Source organism: Fonsecaea monophora (genome assembly GCF_001642475.1).
Source record: "Fonsecaea monophora strain CBS 269.37 chromosome Unknown Scaff213, whole genome shotgun sequence".
NCBI classification, from domain to species: Eukaryota; Fungi; Ascomycota; class Eurotiomycetes; order Chaetothyriales; family Herpotrichiellaceae; genus Fonsecaea; species Fonsecaea monophora.
The window spans coordinates 1-16,311 of NW_019174144.1; the positions used below are offsets into that span (position 1 = coordinate 1).

Genomic DNA, 16,311 nt, shown 5'->3' on the forward strand with positions numbered 1-16,311 from the left:
TGATCCGGCGCGCCGTGCCACCACCACCACCCACCACCACCACCACCACCACCGAGCAACACGGAACTGCCCGTCTGTCCACGTCAAAGGACGAATTCACCAGCGCCGAAAGGGCCACCAGTGCCACTGAAATCACCGACGAGGGCCCCACCACGGCTTCTCACGTCGTGGACGACACGATCCCGATCCATCCCTACCGCAGACGACACGCGCTGATCACAAAGGACCCCACGGTCAAGCAAGGGTACTGGCAGCTTGTGGTCTCGCCGTTCCCGTACATCGGACTCCCCGCCGTGGCGTGGGCCAGTTTGATCGTGAGCTTCAAGAGCTTTCTGACCAGCTTCATCTTCAGCACGCAGGCGAGCTTCTTCTCGATCCCACCCTACAACTTCAGCGCGGGGACCATGGGCCTGATGTTCGTGGCGCTCGTCATCGGCAACGTCATCGGCGCCGTGCTGGGCGGCCTGGGCGCCGACTGGCTGATCCTGCGCCTGGCACGGCGCAACCGGGGCGTGACGGAGCCCGAGCACCGGTTGTGGGCGTTCCTGCCCGTTCCCTTCTGCTGCGCCGGCGGCATCCTCATGTACGGCCTCGGCGCGCACTACGGCCTGCACTGGATCGTGCCGTGCCTGGGCCTGACGCTGATCGGCGTCGCGGCCAACATCCTCATCCCCGTGGCCATGACCTACGCCTTGGACTCGTACAGCGACATCTTTGACGAGTCCGTCCAGATGATCAATTTTCTGCGCAACGCCGTCGGCGGCGCCCTCTCCTTCGCCATCCGGCCCTGGATCACCGCCAGCGGGCCCAAGAACGCCTGCATCGGCATCGCCATGATGCTGTTCGCCGTCTACATGACTTTTCTGCCTTTTGCCGTCTGGGGCAAGAAGTGGCGGACCGCTACGGCGGGGTACTACGTGAAGATCACGCGCAAGAATGACAAGTGGGCGACGTAGACGGCAGAAGCACGATTGATTGATGGATGGATGGAAAGAAAGCGGGGAGCGGTCGAGGGAAGTGGAAGAGGAAGTGAAAGAAAGATTTCGTGGTGGAACTCTCTCCGTAGGTTAGCCATGTATCATCTTTGAGACAAAATCACACTGAAGGAGCTCGACGATGTCTCGATTCACATCAGACAGTGCTGTGCTCGTGTGGTGTGTGTGTGCGCGCGCGTCGTATGTCGTAACCCTAGAATTTCCTCGTCATCAATCTCCAAGTTGCCGTAAACCACCCGTTTATACATCTCCAACGGGGCAGCATGAAAAACAATCCAGGCGACAAAAACACCCGATATAGTACATCAACACTTAAAATGTAACAACGACATCAAGCAGCAGCAGCAACAGCAGCAGCGTAACGCCGCCTACCAAATCCCCAGCTCGACCTTCCACTCGCGAGCAAGGCTGTCCAGGGTGGTATATCTCCCCTGCCGCCGTCTCGACCACAGCTCCTGCATCAGAGATTTGAGGTTCGAGGGACAAAATGCGGCCTCGCTCGGAAATAGCTCCGAGAGCACGTCCTCGGCGAACGCGCGTCTCGTATCTTCCTCCGTCAAGCATGATGCGACGATTATAGGCCAAATGACCTGGCGTTGATTCTCCGACAAAGTTCGCTTACAATGTAGCCAATAACCCTCCACGATCTGCCACAACCGATCCAGAATGTGTGTGTGGGTCGAATCTTGGAGCTGGCTGGGATGTAAATGCGGTGCTGAAACCCACAGTTGAGCTGCCAATCGGTACGCATGCCAAATCTCGAGTGTGCATGATGGCAATATGGTTCTTACAATCGAATCGTCAGGCTGCCACGCTTCTAGTCGCCGGAAGATGTCTGCGCCCGAGACTGCCGACGCAAGCAAATCCAAGAGGGACCGCGGGAGATTGGTATTTGAATCGATGCCACTTCGTCCCGAACACATTGTAGACCAGACGTGCAGGGAGTCCGAACTCCGACCGATGAGCCAAATATCCATGTCCAGCCCGGCTAGACGATCGATATTCGGCTGAGGATCCTGGCAAGCAAGAGCAATCGAAAGCAAGCCCTTCAAGTGACCTGTCCATTTATAACCCGCTTTCATCTAAAATTGATGTTAAGGTGGAGGTTGTTCCGCGAGACAGGTCGTGACTTACGGCAACATGACACATCAAAAATCCTGCTGCCAGCAGTATATCGTTGTTGGTGTCGACCGACCCTCTCAGTCGGCTCTGAAAAATGCTCAGAGCGGACGACACTCGTGCTAGAGCGACCGGCGACGAGCCAAATTGCTCTAGAAGCTCGAATGCGACGATTGCCTCCCGGACGGGCGGATAAGTGAAGCACAGGGATCCATATGTCTTCACAAATTGATTGTCCCACATATTGGACCAATGGAGTTGGAGGTGGCCAGAGGTCAAGACTCAATATCTGATCTCAGTACAATGGAAAACAAGCTGCCGCAAAGCACCGGGGATGACATACACCTTTCGATAAGTTGATTGTCATCGACGGATTGCAGGATGACACTGGGAGGAATGTTGTCGTTATCATGGTTGCTCTTCGTAGGACTTTTCTCTCCTGAACATTGCAGAGATGTTCCATTGTATGTGTTGCTCTGATTCACATTGCTTGAAACCACACCTGTGAGTACCGCATTCTTCCACCTCAACGGGCGGTCATAATTGCAACGAAATCCTAAACGTGCGCACCGTTGGCATGTCGGCTTCTTCTCATCACATTTTCGGCTAGCGCTCAGACAGCTAGAACACCCTGTTCGTGACCGGGTGGTCGAAGGACGTGTTCTGGCCGACATTGGGCGAGAGACCCTAGTTAGTGGTGATGAAGAGCAGCTTACTAGCTATCAATTAATGCCGCGCCACAAGAGGAAGTCAGTGTAGGAGCGGCGTTCCACCTGTGACATGGGGAAGTCGTTTATCGACCCCCTTTGATTGGTGCAGAGGTTCTCGAGTACAAGTAGAAGTTGGCAGTTTTCCCGAAAATGCCAGTGACCCCAGCAGGCCGTGTCAAAGGGAAAACAAGAGTGCCACAGCCTTATCCCTGACCGATGACTCGAAGATTCCTTGAGCGCAGCTTCTCCATGCCTTTCAACAAAGACCCTGTCGCTTGGTCACAAGGATCGAAGACCCGTAGGTCGCCTAAAGGAACTGTGAAGAGTTGGTCGGACATTGGGGAGCAAGGATACTCTGATCAGTGGAGAAGGATGAACGGAGAGAAATGGAGAGTCGGATCACATGCTGTATGTGCACATGGGTCAAACACGTGATAATGCGCGATTTTGGCCCCCACAGCTCGCTCACCTTCTGCCAGCTCTCCCTGACTCACGTGAGATCACAGGGCGGCATCATTCTTGGCCGAATATGGAAGTGGCTCGAGCAGATTTACAAACTCTTGGCGGAACATTCTCTCTCCAAATTCGAAGCTGCGATCCAAACACGCGAGTTACAACATCACGTGTAGTCAATTCCTCAATGAGAGCTGATTGTTCTGCGTTCTTCGTTTGACAAACCCAACCTCATCCTCGGTGAATCGGCCAAAAATGAATGTAAGATGAGTTGTGGCCAGCTTTTGCGACATCGCTAATGTTTTCGCAGTTCACTCCCATAAACCCGCGGCCTCTGCTTCAGAGCTTGTACGTCCTCGCACCCCTTGTGTCAAAGTGCGCGAGCACTTCCCCCTGATCGAGGCACGGCTTGATCGCCTAGATACGCGTATTGACAGATTGTATCGCAGGATCAACGACGAGGTTATCATCCGTTTAAAATGGGGTCAAACAGAATACAAAGGTCGCCTAATCAGTGTCGACTCGTATATGAATATTCAGCTCTCAAACACAGAAGAATATATTGACAGGAAACATACGGGGACTTTGGGCCAGGTGCTCATAAGGTATGGTCTACAGGGTTCTGTGCGTGCTGGCACTGCATGACTGACAACTTTTTAGGTGCAACAACGTTCTGTGGATATCTGCCGCCAAGGGAGTCGAAATGAACGGCGAAGGACCTGACACCAAAATGGAGGATTAGGTTGGCAACATCCTGTAGAAACAGAGGAGCATGACGGATTCAGGATTCCACAAAGTCGGCCACGGAGCTTCAACACTGTTCCTGCACGACGAGCACATGCTCAAACGGTCACATCTTGCTGGTGGCATGCAACGAAATGCATTCTTGTCAGACAAGCTGAGCACCACCGAGATGCTGGCGGAAGGGGAAATCGATGCGATCCTTCATCTAGCTGCTGACATCGCAGCCCGTCAATCGAAACCAAGCACTAGAAAGCAGTCTAGTCTGGTACTGAGAATTCACACTCGAGACGACAAGCACCGTCATGACTCTCCCTTGGCACCGAAAGGAGTCGCCGCAGGCAGTGGCTTCGTGTATGCAAAAGAGCCATCCTCCAGGGCCCTCGGTCATGTCCTGCATGTCAAAAGTTTCCACTAGGAGTTGGTCATACATAACAACCCGGGCCAATTCAGGAGGATGAAGGCGGGCTTGCTTCCTTCAAGCCACAAATAGACTGTCTACCCGAGGCGTCACTGGAGGGGCAGGTTGCGGGCACCGATGATCAGAGTTCTTGCCATGTGCTTTAGCTGTCCGAAACACGAGGACATGTTCAGCAATCTCTTCAGGAGACAGCAGTTTTTAGTCGCCTCTTCCGAGAAAGACAGGAAACAGAGTTCATAGAACTTGATGCGAGCAAACAGGAAAATTCCCCAGTACCTCTGTAGCTTTTGGCCCCTTGGGAACTGTAATGTTTGCACGCCGCTTGAAAGCAATAGTCACAGGCGTACCACTGCAATGTCACCATTCTAGGTTTAGAGAGAATTGGCTCTGCCAGCCGCCTTGGTAGTTCTCAGAAGGCTTGAAGAGGCGGAAGACTTCGGACTTGAACATAGTTCAGAACAACCGAGTTGAAAGGTTTCAGTCCGGGAGGCAAACTTGCACCCAAATGGGCAAATCGACTTTATTGCCTCTACCCAACCATGGCCAACCACGCCAACCTAGAAACGTCAACCCAAAATACGAGTCATCACAAGTTTGTTATTGATTATTGATTGTGCTGCGCCCTGCCCAGCTTTGCTTCGGCCACTGACCAACCAACCCCAAATCCCGTCCTTCCAGCCATCCAACCAAGAACAAAGAGGGTGCACAGTGGCACGGAAGACAACTCGGCACTTGGAAGCGAATCCAACGTTGTGAATGTGCGATCTTCATCCTGTCCTACGTGGCTTGAATCACCGTCCTCGTACGCCTCGATGGCCCTACCAATTCGATAGATGCCTTCCTTGAATATACCCTGCAACGCCCGCCACCATGTGGTTGATCGCTGGCCTCTCAGGCTTCGGGACCACCATCAGCCACACACGAGACCCTGAAAATTGGTCACTGAGGCCTGGTGGGGAGGCTCCACGCTCGGTTCTGGGTCCTGCGAGGGGTCTAGACATGGTACAATCCATTCTATCCGGGGGAGCATTCGCATGAAGGAGGGGAATGACGGGGGCGGCGTCGTAGCCTCTGCCTTCTATTGGGTTCCCAAAAACTCTCAAACAGGGGGCTGCCGACGCGAGGGCAAAATTCTGAATGCTAGGCGGGGACTTGATCGTGTGCCGTGGACAAAAAGGGATAGGAAACAATACTGTTAGGGCACTGCCGACCCGGGTTTTCCTCTGGTCCTATATCATTGCTTGCCCTCGCTGTCCACAGGGAGCCAGTTCAGTCCCTTCGTTTACTCACAACATTCGTTTCTTGATCTCTGAGAAATCCAGAGCACCACACACATCCCGCAGCGTCCAGGCGACACCTCCTTCACCCTGCCCAGGCTACACTCACTATCATGCCTTCCAAATTCACAGAGATACTTGATCCTCAATACCAAACAACATCACCTCAGGACGATGTGCGGTTGGAGGACATCATAGGTGCCGCCAATATGTCAGTTCGAGATCGAACATCCTCTGAGGCCAGTTCGACGAGTCACAGTTCATCAAGTGCCTCAAGTTCCGACAGTGACCGTGTCGAGGAGAAGCAGAGGAGAAAAAGGCTCTCACGCTTACTGTCAGGAGGCAAGCGATGATTCTCATCAGGTACAACTTTCTCTATGCAACAGAGAATACACAATCACGACCTCATGGGATCGACGGCACCATTTAGCAACAGTTATCGGCGTACACCTTCCTGACGACCACACAAAATGTCCTTTATTGGCGACTTCTTTCATCTCGATGCGACAGAGCAGAGGCATTTTAGAGGAACGTGCATACCGAGTGCTGGCGCCCTTCGCTCCTTTCATTTCGTTCCCACAGATTTTCATTCACCATCACCCCATTGCGACAAATGGAAAGGAAGGAGATGAGCGAAAAAAAATTGCCTTGTGGAAGCGAGGGACCGGCCCGCGCGTATGAAATTCAGCCAGTCGAGACGGGTTGCCGTTCCCACACCAGACACTTCTAGACCCGAAGCAACTCGAATTTGATGTGAAACTAGCTCAGCAAAAAAAAAGGGGGAGATCAGCATGGGCCCTGCAATTATTCATATTATTCTGGAACGCAACAGCGAGTTCTCCTACCGACTCCCCTCCTCGGAGAAGTATAGAAATCAATTCTCGAAAGCGGTGGTGTCCGGTAGTGCGGAAGATGGAGATTGCCATTTGCTGTATATGGACGGGACGACAGATCCGAGACAGCCAGACTCTCGCAAAGACGGGGAATCTCACGATCGTCTTCAGTGAGGTGGAAGCTGGTGATCCGGTCGAATGAACTTGAATACAAGTCGCTGGGGTCGTCGATGTCGCCCATTGCTTTGTCCATGTTGGCCTCACCACCATATATATCCATGTTACCTGAATTGGAGAGATGCATGAGAGATGCATGGTGGCTGGCAAACACCCTCGGTCCATGTCACACTGCAGCAGAGGGGAAATGTAGATCTGCATCGATCCATTTTAAAAGATACATTTTACGATAGAATGAAACGAACGAAATGATTGAATCTTTAGCGTGAGCTTTGGTTGCAGACTTGTATACATACTATCAGCGAATGCTAAGAACACGTACAAGTAGCTCGAGAACTACGAGGTACAATAATTGGGGTTGTGGCCCGCCAGGGAGGGTTGTTTAGTTACTCGCACAGGCATCATCCTTACAGGTCGAAGCCTAACAGCATGCCTCCATGCCTAGAACCAGCCACGATATAACGCTCTCCCGGCCCACGTGTAAATCTCACTAGCCCCCAGAAGCCACAAAACTGCCACCAACTCCGGGCTTCATAGTTTAAAGAAATATGAGTTGAACACGCCCAAAAACACCCCAATTTATGCCGGGAGGATGGCCGAGGTAAATATCTCCCCAGTCTCTCTTTTCTTCAGCGGACCCGAGTTGGCTAACAGATGTGATGTAGTGGTTTAAGGCGCTGTGTTTAGGTCCCTATCATTTCCAAACCGCAGTGGGAAACCTCGTGGGTTCGAATCCCACTCCTCTCAAATCTATGAATTCTTTTTTTTTTTTTTTTTTTCTTCTTGAATCTTGCTTGGTGTCTCGTTGTTGTAAGGTGAGGATTGACTTTTTACTGGTTTCTGGTGTAATAGGTGGGGAAGGAGGTGGACACGGACTCCTGAATTGGAATGGCGGGCGCTGGTTGGGTTGCATGTGAAAAAGACAGGCCACGACGCGTCTTGGACTGGTTTGTTTGTTTGATGCTCCAATGGTCGACGCTCTCTTTCGAAGTCTCTGAATACTGGCCAAAGAACTCTGCAAATTAGAAGGCGACACTGTTCATCAGATACATACTTGTTTCCCGGTATTCCCTCTCGAAGCGACACAAGAATCCGCAGCTCTCCAGACCACCAGAACAAGGGAAAACGACTTGATCTCGCATGCGACTGATATAGGGAAAGGAAAAACTCCCAGAAATGGCGACATCGAATAACAGCAACATGCGCTCTTCGATGGATGAGTCCCAGTCCCATCATCAGCCAAGTGAATTTCAGATTCGACGCGCTGCGCTGGTGGGCGAGATTGGCGAGGTGGGTTTGATTCTAATCCTGATTGCCGAGTCCTGTGTCTATGTTCGGAAGCCCGTGAAAGTGTCTCTACCAGCAACGGAGTGATGGTGCGAGGTTGCGATGTCAAGAGGCGAGACATAGAGATCGCACTGGCCGTCCCTCTGCTTCATCCATTCCTTCATCGCAAATTGACAACCTCTTTCCTCTACTCTTCAAGTTCCTCCAAGCACAGACGTATTTTGGAACAACAGCGAGCTGACTTCGCTGCTTCGCCCTCCCTGGCGGTGTGTGCAAGGCTTTTAGTCGCTAGAACAAGTCCTCGCACAGATGAATGCTTTGAATCGCAGCCTCGAGGGTATCATTGAAGTAAGTAAGCATGGCAGGTCAACCTGCTCCCCGGCTCCCCAGCTCCTAACCCTACCCGCCTTTCCTTTCTATACACCTTTTTCCCGCTTCTTTTACTCCTTGCAGCGAGGCCCTCAGTCCGGCGGTTTATTGACTGTCTGACTGACTGACTAACTCGATGGGTCACGAACAGATTGGGAACGAGTTCTCGAGTGTCGAGGCGCTGTGGAGTCAATTCGAGACCGTCATGGGCAGAACAGCGGGCGACGAGGCCGCCGACTCGAATGCAGACGCAAACGATAACGTGGCCGAGGCCGTGCATTCGACGGCGTCAGGGAATGCAGAAGACAAGCGTGGCGGATGAAATGTCGTCCATTGTCTGCGTGTTCCTACCCTACTTACCCGTGTAGGTTGCGGTGACATCTCATGCTGTGTCTTTAGTCACGAGCTTTGTGCAGTTGGGCAGGTTTCTTGGACCGTGGTTTGGATTGTCAACTATGCTGAAAGGAGGGTCGGAGAGACAATGACGATACCAAAACGACTCACGACGAGGGCATCGGAAGCAGAGCATGTTCCACAGAGCATGTATTCATTCTTGGAGCAGCTATTCAATGCGCTGCTCATGCGGCAATCACATCAAAGCGAGCCACAGAGCTTCAAGCTCGAGTCGAGGCTTGCTCGCACAGCGACACCCCTTCTAAAACCAGCAGTCTCATTACAGCGCCTCGTCATGCAATTTGATTGCATCCAACGCCATCCCATATGCGTACCATCAGACATCAGCGGGCGATGTTAAGCCCAAAAGGTCAATCATACAAGATCAAAGTTTTGTACCCTGAGAATGGAAAGGTGTGATCTCCTCAAAGAGTCAATTCCTGATCCACAGGATCATAGGAATGCACATTTCCTCTTCTTCGCCTTCTTGACCTTTACCCCTTTGTTGTTTGGCTTCGCTTCAAAGCTCTCCTCTTCAACCTGGATGGCAGTGTTGATGGCCAAGTCGAATACCTCTTGGATGCCCTTGTTCTCCTTGGCGCTGCACTCAATATACCTAGCCCCCATTCGTTGAGCTACTGCGGCTCCTTGTTCTGGTGTTACAGGGGTGAGGCCTTGAGTCCGCAGGAGTTCGATGCAGGTTCGTTTGTTACGGAGGTCTGATTTGAGACCCACGAGGATCAGGGGCGTTGTTGGGCAGAAATGTAGAACTTCAGGATACCACTGTGATGGCCAGTCAGTACCAAGTATGATCCAGCACGCGAGGATGCCTCACCTTGTCCATGACATTTTCTAGTGAGTTGGGGCAGTCAATAGCAAAGCACACAAACAGCAGGTCTGTTTCCGGGTACGACAGTGGTCGTAGTCGGTCGTACTCTTCTTGTCCCGCTGTATCCCAGAGTGCGAGCTCGACGGTCTTGCCTGTGGGTTTGTGGATGGTCTGCGTGATGTAATTTTCAAACACGGTCGGCACGTATTTCTAGCCATCGTCAGCTATTTGCTGCTCACTCCCCTCTCTTATCCTGCATACCTCCGGAAAATAGCCCTGTGCATAGCTGATGAGGAGACAGGTCTTTCCACAACCTCCATCTCCGACCACAACGAACTTCTTGGAGTGCGCAGGTGGTTGGGTGATATTCGTGGCTTCTGACAGTCGTCCCGCACTGCCATAACTCATGTTTGTGCTGACTGTGCCGTTACTTGTTCTCGTACTGGGTGCTCGGACGGGTCTTTTCTTTGGTGAGGAGGGGGTGATGTAGGAAGATGGACCCTTTTCGGACAGGACGGTGGATGATCGCAAAGGATAGTGGTCGGTTTCTGCCATGGTGAGTGAAGTTGGAGGGTGGGCTCTCTGTTGTGAAATGGAAAGTTAACGTGGAGAGCCCGACCGTTTGAATGGGAGCGGCAGTATTATATGTGGTGTTAATGCCTGAGGGATCTGAACATGTGGTTCAAGCAGGTTTCTGTTGAGATTTCCGAGTCAATAATAGCCGTCTCATCGTGGGATGACTGCGGTGGACTCTTTGTTGTCCGTTGTGGTTGCCCAAGTAACCACTGCCCAAACTGCATGTGAAACGCAGGTTTCGTGCAGACCTGACCCTATTTTCAGCTGCTAGGCCTGCGTCAATTGCGACATTATCGCTTATCGACATGGTTCCTGCATGCACAAGAACCATGTCGAAAATCAGTTCGTCAATGCCCTCCGGGTCGTGCTGTTGTTGAGGAGAACTCAGCTGCACCAGTTTTGCAGGCAGCCGAGCGGACGAATGAGATAGCCCACACAATCTCCAATTCAATCAATGTCCCTGAATCACCACACAACTCGCGACCACGACAGCACTTCGACAGCTACCTCCCGCATTCTTCGCCGATAATCTCGATGCCTTCCCTTGCCTTCCACGGTCGATGTTAATGCATCATCCTCAGGAACGTACTTCTTTCCTCGGCCAGACGTGGATCCGATGGAAGGGAGCTTTGCCCGCTATCGCCCGTTACAGAAATGAACAAGGAGAAAGATAGGCCAGATGCCGGGTTGAGGTCGCTCGATCACTGTATGTAGCGAACAACTGATGATACCTCTGCGGAATCATTCTGACTTTGCTTCAGACAAGATCAGACTGCCACGATGGCGCTACCTATTCAGAGAACAACTCCTCCCTGTTGTACGCTGGGAGACCCCCTACGTCGCCTGGCTACAAGACACCCTACGAACCCCCGCCTTTGATACATACTTTGCAACGTCGGCAAACCTGGGAACACACACATTCTTCATGGTCATGTTGCCTATTTTATTCTGGTGTGGGAACACAAATCTGGGACGAGGGTATGCAAGTGCCAATCAATGGCGGGCTCATTCTGACGTGCAGTAGGATGGTCCACGTCCTGGCGTCTGGAGTTTTCTTCAGTGGGTTCCTGAAAGATCTCCTCTGCCTACCTCGACCACTTTCTCCGCCCCTAACTCGAATCACCATGTCTGGGTCTGCTGCCCTCGAGTACGGTTTCCCTTCCACGCACTCGACCAACGCAGTCTCGGTTGCTGTTTACTCACTTTACCTCCTACGGCAAGAGACCAACGACCTGGATACGAACCTCAAACTCGGGCTCCAGATTCTGGCTTACTTCTACGCTGTTTCAATTGTGCTTGGCCGGCTATACTGTGGAATGCATGGCTTCTTTGACGTCATTTGGGGAAGCATTCTCGGTGCTCTGATAGCACTTGTTCAATGCCTCTATGGCGAGGCCTTTGATGACTGGCTCCACGGCGGCGACTTGAAACGGGTCGTGCTTGTCATTTTGATCATCTTGGTCCTAGTTCGCATTCACCCTGAACCCGCAGATGACTGTCCTTGTTTCGATGACAGCGTTTCATTTGCTGGTGTCATGATTGGCTGTGAGTACGGTGTTTGGCACTTTGCCCGCACCTCCTATGCCTGGTCAATCCCCACTAGAGGCACTATTCCATTCGATCTCGAAAAGATGGGCTGGGTTATGACATTGGCCCGCATTTTGCTGGGAGTGCTTGTGATTTTTGCATGGAGGGGCATCATGAAGCCAACCCTTCTGAGGATACTTCCACCAATATTCCGTGTGATTGAACAGCTGGGGCTCACTTTACCACGACGATTTTTCAAACCGGCCTCGGAGTACGAGACCATTCCACGGCAGCCCAATGACGACGACATCATTCCGCCCGCGCGGGATATTCCCCATCTGTTGTCATCATTCCGACGCAGAAGAGCCATCTCGGTCGGGCCTCAGTCCGAAGCAGATGCGTATGAAACACTGGCCTACCGTGAAAAGAGGAGGAGGGATAGCAAAAATGCTCTGGAGGCACTGACACCACCACTGGAAGGCTCGCCCTCATCCTCACCCTCTCCTGACCCTGGATACTTCCAGGGTAATGAGACTGTCTCGGGAAGGAAAAGATCTAGCAGCTTGGAGATGTTCCGCGCGCAGATGGGCACAGGGATGGAAGGGCTGTCACCAATTCCTGTGATTGCGCCCGCAGATGGCAAAATACGCACTCCGGAGGAAGATCAGGCAATGGATGAATTACAGGAACGACAGATATTCTTGACCATACAGAAACCTCGAGTCAGGTATGATGTGGAAGTGGTGACCAAACTTATCGTGTATTCGGGGATCGCTTGGCTGGCTGTTGAGGGAGTCCCGGTCCTTTTCAAGTATCTCGGACTGAGCGTACTTTGACTCAAGGGAGAATGATGGAATCGAAAAGTGTTTTGGTTCGCAGGAATGTGATCGCGGATGTGGAGTCCATTGTAAGGCAACCGTACTGCGTACACATCAAATGATACAATGTTACGAGTGTCAACAGTTGTGTTCGGGTGTTTATTTGTTTACGTCTAGTAGTAGTAGTACCAACCACTGGTCCTATCAGTACCTAGGTACAGCCTCCATGTGGTAATGGGGGCTGACCCTTCCATCCTGCATGTACTGTATTTAGCTTCGTGAACGAAGGCGGTATCGGATATGAAATCCATTGTCTTGGATACGGCGGGGCGGCAGAAAATCAAAATGGCCAATCGCTACAGTGCCGCATTTGGCATTTTGGAGAATCGCGTCTCTCTCTCTGCGATGATTATCCTGCATCTTTCAATCCATCATATAATAAAGACAATTCACTATTTCCCTTGACCCAAGTGACTTTGTGTTTACTCTTACGACTCCCCGACTCAGCGCGACTCACCCCTTCTCACACTCCTATGCTGTCAGATAACTCGCTCCCGATCTTTGTACCTCTGTTGCTCGGTCTCATCTTCATCCTGAATATCATCCAGTTCTCGACACTCTCAGTCTACATCCCGCATCGTGGCATCCTCAAGCATCCCTCGCCTTTCCAAAATCCACAGCCATGGCTGACACCTCATCTTTCATGGATTGGCATCCTCAAACGCCTCCTCCTGCGCACAATCCGTACCAAGATAGATATGTGCCTGGTGGTTGGCCTGTCGACCCTCCGACCCCTCCCCCTCCTACCACCGGCGTCTTCTTGCCCCCTCGCAGACCTTCTCCTCTTGACCACATCATCCCTGCCGCGAAGAGAATATGTACAGGCCTTGGAGGTTTGGCTGGACTCGGTTTCCACGCAGCCGCACAACTCAGCAGACGTACAATCGATGCCACAACCACTGTGGTCACTGTCCCTACTGTCTTCATTGTCCGACGATTCCAGCGGCGTCGCCATGAGCAGAGACCTACCCTGCAAAAGCGACAAGCTGCACCAATATCTCTTCCTCCACCACTTTCACAATCACCATGGAATCGAGCTGTTGCCAAAGAACTGGCCGCAGCTCAACGAACAGCACACCCCCCTCCGCAAACACCCACAGTCCCGCCTCAGCGAGTCCCCAAACCCATTCCGCCTACAGAAGAACAACATGAATACACAGATGGTGTGTTGTACGAAATCCCAGAGTTCAGACCACAATACGTCTTGAACCGACGGAGCCAAAATGCTGCTCCCCGAGGTCCGATTCGGCGCACACGTGTCGTCGATCAGGTCTTTCCCCAAATGCCTCGATTTACACCCCCTCGAGAACCTAAACCAGCTGATCTCCCAACTCCAGACGAAAAGTTTGAGAAGCCTTTGGTAGAATGCGCAAAGCTAGAGTCTCCATATCCGCAACTGAAACCAATTCCTGCCTCACCCCCTTCGCCCGCAGTAACCATCATCTCCACCGACTCCGCCACACCGAGCGCGCAGTTGCAACACGGATTACAAGCGGTCATTGAGAGCGACACAGAGTCAAGCAGTGTTATATCCTCCATCCAGCGATCTAGAAAGAGACGCATCCTCACACAAGGCTCCCGTTTGACCGAGAACGACGAAACCACTGCTTCGTCGAAGAGAGTCCAGACCCAAGGTCCGCGTGTGGAATCACAGACTCCCAAAATTGCCATTGTTGTCCAAGACGCACCATCATCAGAAACTCCCAAATCCCCAACTCCTACCGACACGACTTTGTTGACACCACCACGTCTAAGACTAAGACGATTCAACTCTCCCAGATCGGTCCTTCGAAAAGAGGTTCTCCTTAAAAGTCCAAAGACTCCGTTGTCAGATATCTCATCCATGTGTGACTGCTCACCAGGAAACTATCACATCGACGCACCAAGATCTCCCGTCAAGAGCGAGATTTCTTCCTTCTTCGATGGTACACCACCCCCCAACCCAGAACTGGATGCTCATGTTTTCAGAATTATCATGTCAGGAGGCGGATCCCCAGTCCCAGCTTCCAACACCCTCGCTGAGAGCGAGGCTCCTCGAGAGACATCAATATCGACCGCAATCGCACCATCCGGACAAACCACCAGCGGAACGTCGAATCTCGACGAACCTGCCACGCCAGAAACCCAAAGCGAGGCAAACAATAACCTTACCTCTACCACGGTAAAAGTGGCGAACGAGAATACGGAAGATATTCTTGGCCTGGCCAACCAAGAACATCATCCCCAACTCAACAATGCCACAAAAGACGTGGAACAACACATGGACACACAGGAGAATGAAACTTCGAACAATGAATCATCAAAAACACCCAGACATGTCACTCCAGAAAAGATAAAAGCTGCAAGTCCAGTCGACCTGACTGATGACAAAGATGGCAGTGAATCCAGCTCCTCAGCAGCATCTTCCCTACACACTCCCGAAAAGCAATTTGCAGAACTCAGGCTAGATGATCTATATACACCAGACCATCCGACCCCCAAAGCCACACCACATTCCTCCGAAAAGACCCAGAGAGTCACACGCGCAGAGTCCAAGAGACTTGCGATCCTTGAAGAGAAGACCCATTACGAAATTGTCCCACTCACAGAAGAATGGGAACAGAAAATCCAGACCGCGCTTCGTCACGGGCACGGCACTTTCAAACCCAGAGATCTTACCCGCGTTGTCCCTCTCAATGCACAGTCCAGTGGCGGCACCGATCAATGGCTCAACGATGAGGTTATCAACGGGTACCTCAAGCTGGTGGTCGCCCACGGCAGACAGAACGACCGTCCCACACAAGTTCCCACGCACCACGCCTTTGTGTCCTTTTTCTTCAACAACCTCGAAAGCCGCGGGTATGATAGTGTCAAACGCTGGGCTTCTCGAGCGAAGATCGGGGGGAAGAACCTACTTGAAACAGAAGCGGTCTTCATCCCTGTCAACAGCGGCAGCCATTGGACGCTTTGTGTGGTTTCAGGAAAGAACCGCACAATCGCACACTACAACAGCCTGAGAGGCAATGGGAGACGATATGTTAATGTTGTAAAGTCATGGGTCGCTGCGGAGTTGGGAACTGCATACAAGGAATCCGAATGGACCTTGCTGGAGGCAGGAGAGTCTCCACAACAGACCAATATGGATGATTGTGGAGTGTTTACAATCACCAGCGCGCGGCAGATCATGTTGGGGCTTACGCCCATGTCGTACAGCGCCGAAATGATCCCGTTGCAGAGAAGGAGGATTGTGGCGGAGCTTGTGAACGGATCGCTCTTGAAGAGCAGTTTGTAAATCGGTTTTGTTTTTGTCTTTTGTCTTTACCTTGTTTTCTTCACGACGTTTATGACATGATGAGCTGATGACGATGATACCCCTCCCCGACGAGGATCGGGCTTTGTTTTGCGTATATATTGGTTTGGTTTGGTTTTTGACGTTGGCGTTGGTCGGCTCCTGGGGGCCATGAGGCCCCCTTCCTGTAGAATAGGAAACAAAGGAGAAAGAGCCGGGGGGGGGGGGGGGCGGTCTTTTAAAAAAATCTCCGGGCACAAGAGAAAAGGCAGGATAGCGAATGCCGTATTCTGCTGAAAAAAAAAAAAAAAAAACAATAAAACACAAGATCAAAGAAGAAGAAAAGAAAAATAAAAAAAGCAGAAAGAAAACAAAAAGAAGAGACCAGACAATAAAATACAGAATCATACAAAGAGAAAGAAGAGAAACCACAGAGAAAACACATACAAGAGATAACA

General features: G+C 51.7%; 5 protein-coding genes across 5 annotated transcripts; 3 read left to right on the forward strand and 2 right to left on the reverse strand.

Moving 5' to 3' along the window:
* Nucleotides 1-1,363: 1,363 nt before the first annotated feature.
* Nucleotides 1,364-2,357, reverse strand: AYO21_12050 (hypothetical protein; the record flags this gene model as incomplete). Its single annotated transcript, XM_022661891.1, has 2 exons — nucleotides 1,364-2,077; nucleotides 2,130-2,357. 2 exons carry the CDS (start codon nucleotides 2,355-2,357, stop codon nucleotides 1,364-1,366), a joined length of 942 nt encoding a protein of 313 aa, XP_022505795.1.
* Nucleotides 2,358-4,049: 1,692 nt separating this feature from the next.
* AYO21_12051 (hypothetical protein) lies at nucleotides 4,050-4,436 on the forward strand (the record flags this gene model as incomplete). The annotated part of the gene is made up of 1 exon (XM_022661892.1): nucleotides 4,050-4,436. One exon carries the CDS (start codon nucleotides 4,050-4,052, stop codon nucleotides 4,434-4,436), a length of 387 nt encoding a protein of 128 aa, XP_022505796.1.
* A 4,792-nt stretch (nucleotides 4,437-9,228) lies between these two features.
* On the reverse strand, nucleotides 9,229-10,159 carry AYO21_12052 (GTP-binding protein rhoC; the record flags this gene model as incomplete). Its single annotated transcript, XM_022661893.1, has 3 exons — nucleotides 9,229-9,558; nucleotides 9,611-9,814; nucleotides 9,866-10,159. The coding sequence occupies 3 exons, from the start codon at nucleotides 10,157-10,159 to the stop codon at nucleotides 9,229-9,231; spliced, it is 828 nt and encodes a 275-aa protein (XP_022505797.1).
* Nucleotides 10,160-10,834: 675 nt separating this feature from the next.
* On the forward strand, nucleotides 10,835-12,543 carry AYO21_12053 (hypothetical protein; the record flags this gene model as incomplete). Its single annotated transcript, XM_022661894.1, has 3 exons — nucleotides 10,835-10,886; nucleotides 10,942-11,158; nucleotides 11,205-12,543. The coding sequence occupies 3 exons, from the start codon at nucleotides 10,835-10,837 to the stop codon at nucleotides 12,541-12,543; spliced, it is 1,608 nt and encodes a 535-aa protein (XP_022505798.1).
* A 664-nt stretch (nucleotides 12,544-13,207) lies between these two features.
* On the forward strand, nucleotides 13,208-15,856 carry AYO21_12054 (hypothetical protein; the record flags this gene model as incomplete). Its single annotated transcript, XM_022661895.1, has 1 exon — nucleotides 13,208-15,856. The coding sequence occupies one exon, from the start codon at nucleotides 13,208-13,210 to the stop codon at nucleotides 15,854-15,856; it is 2,649 nt and encodes an 882-aa protein (XP_022505799.1).
* Between the last annotated feature and the right edge of the window lie 455 nt (nucleotides 15,857-16,311).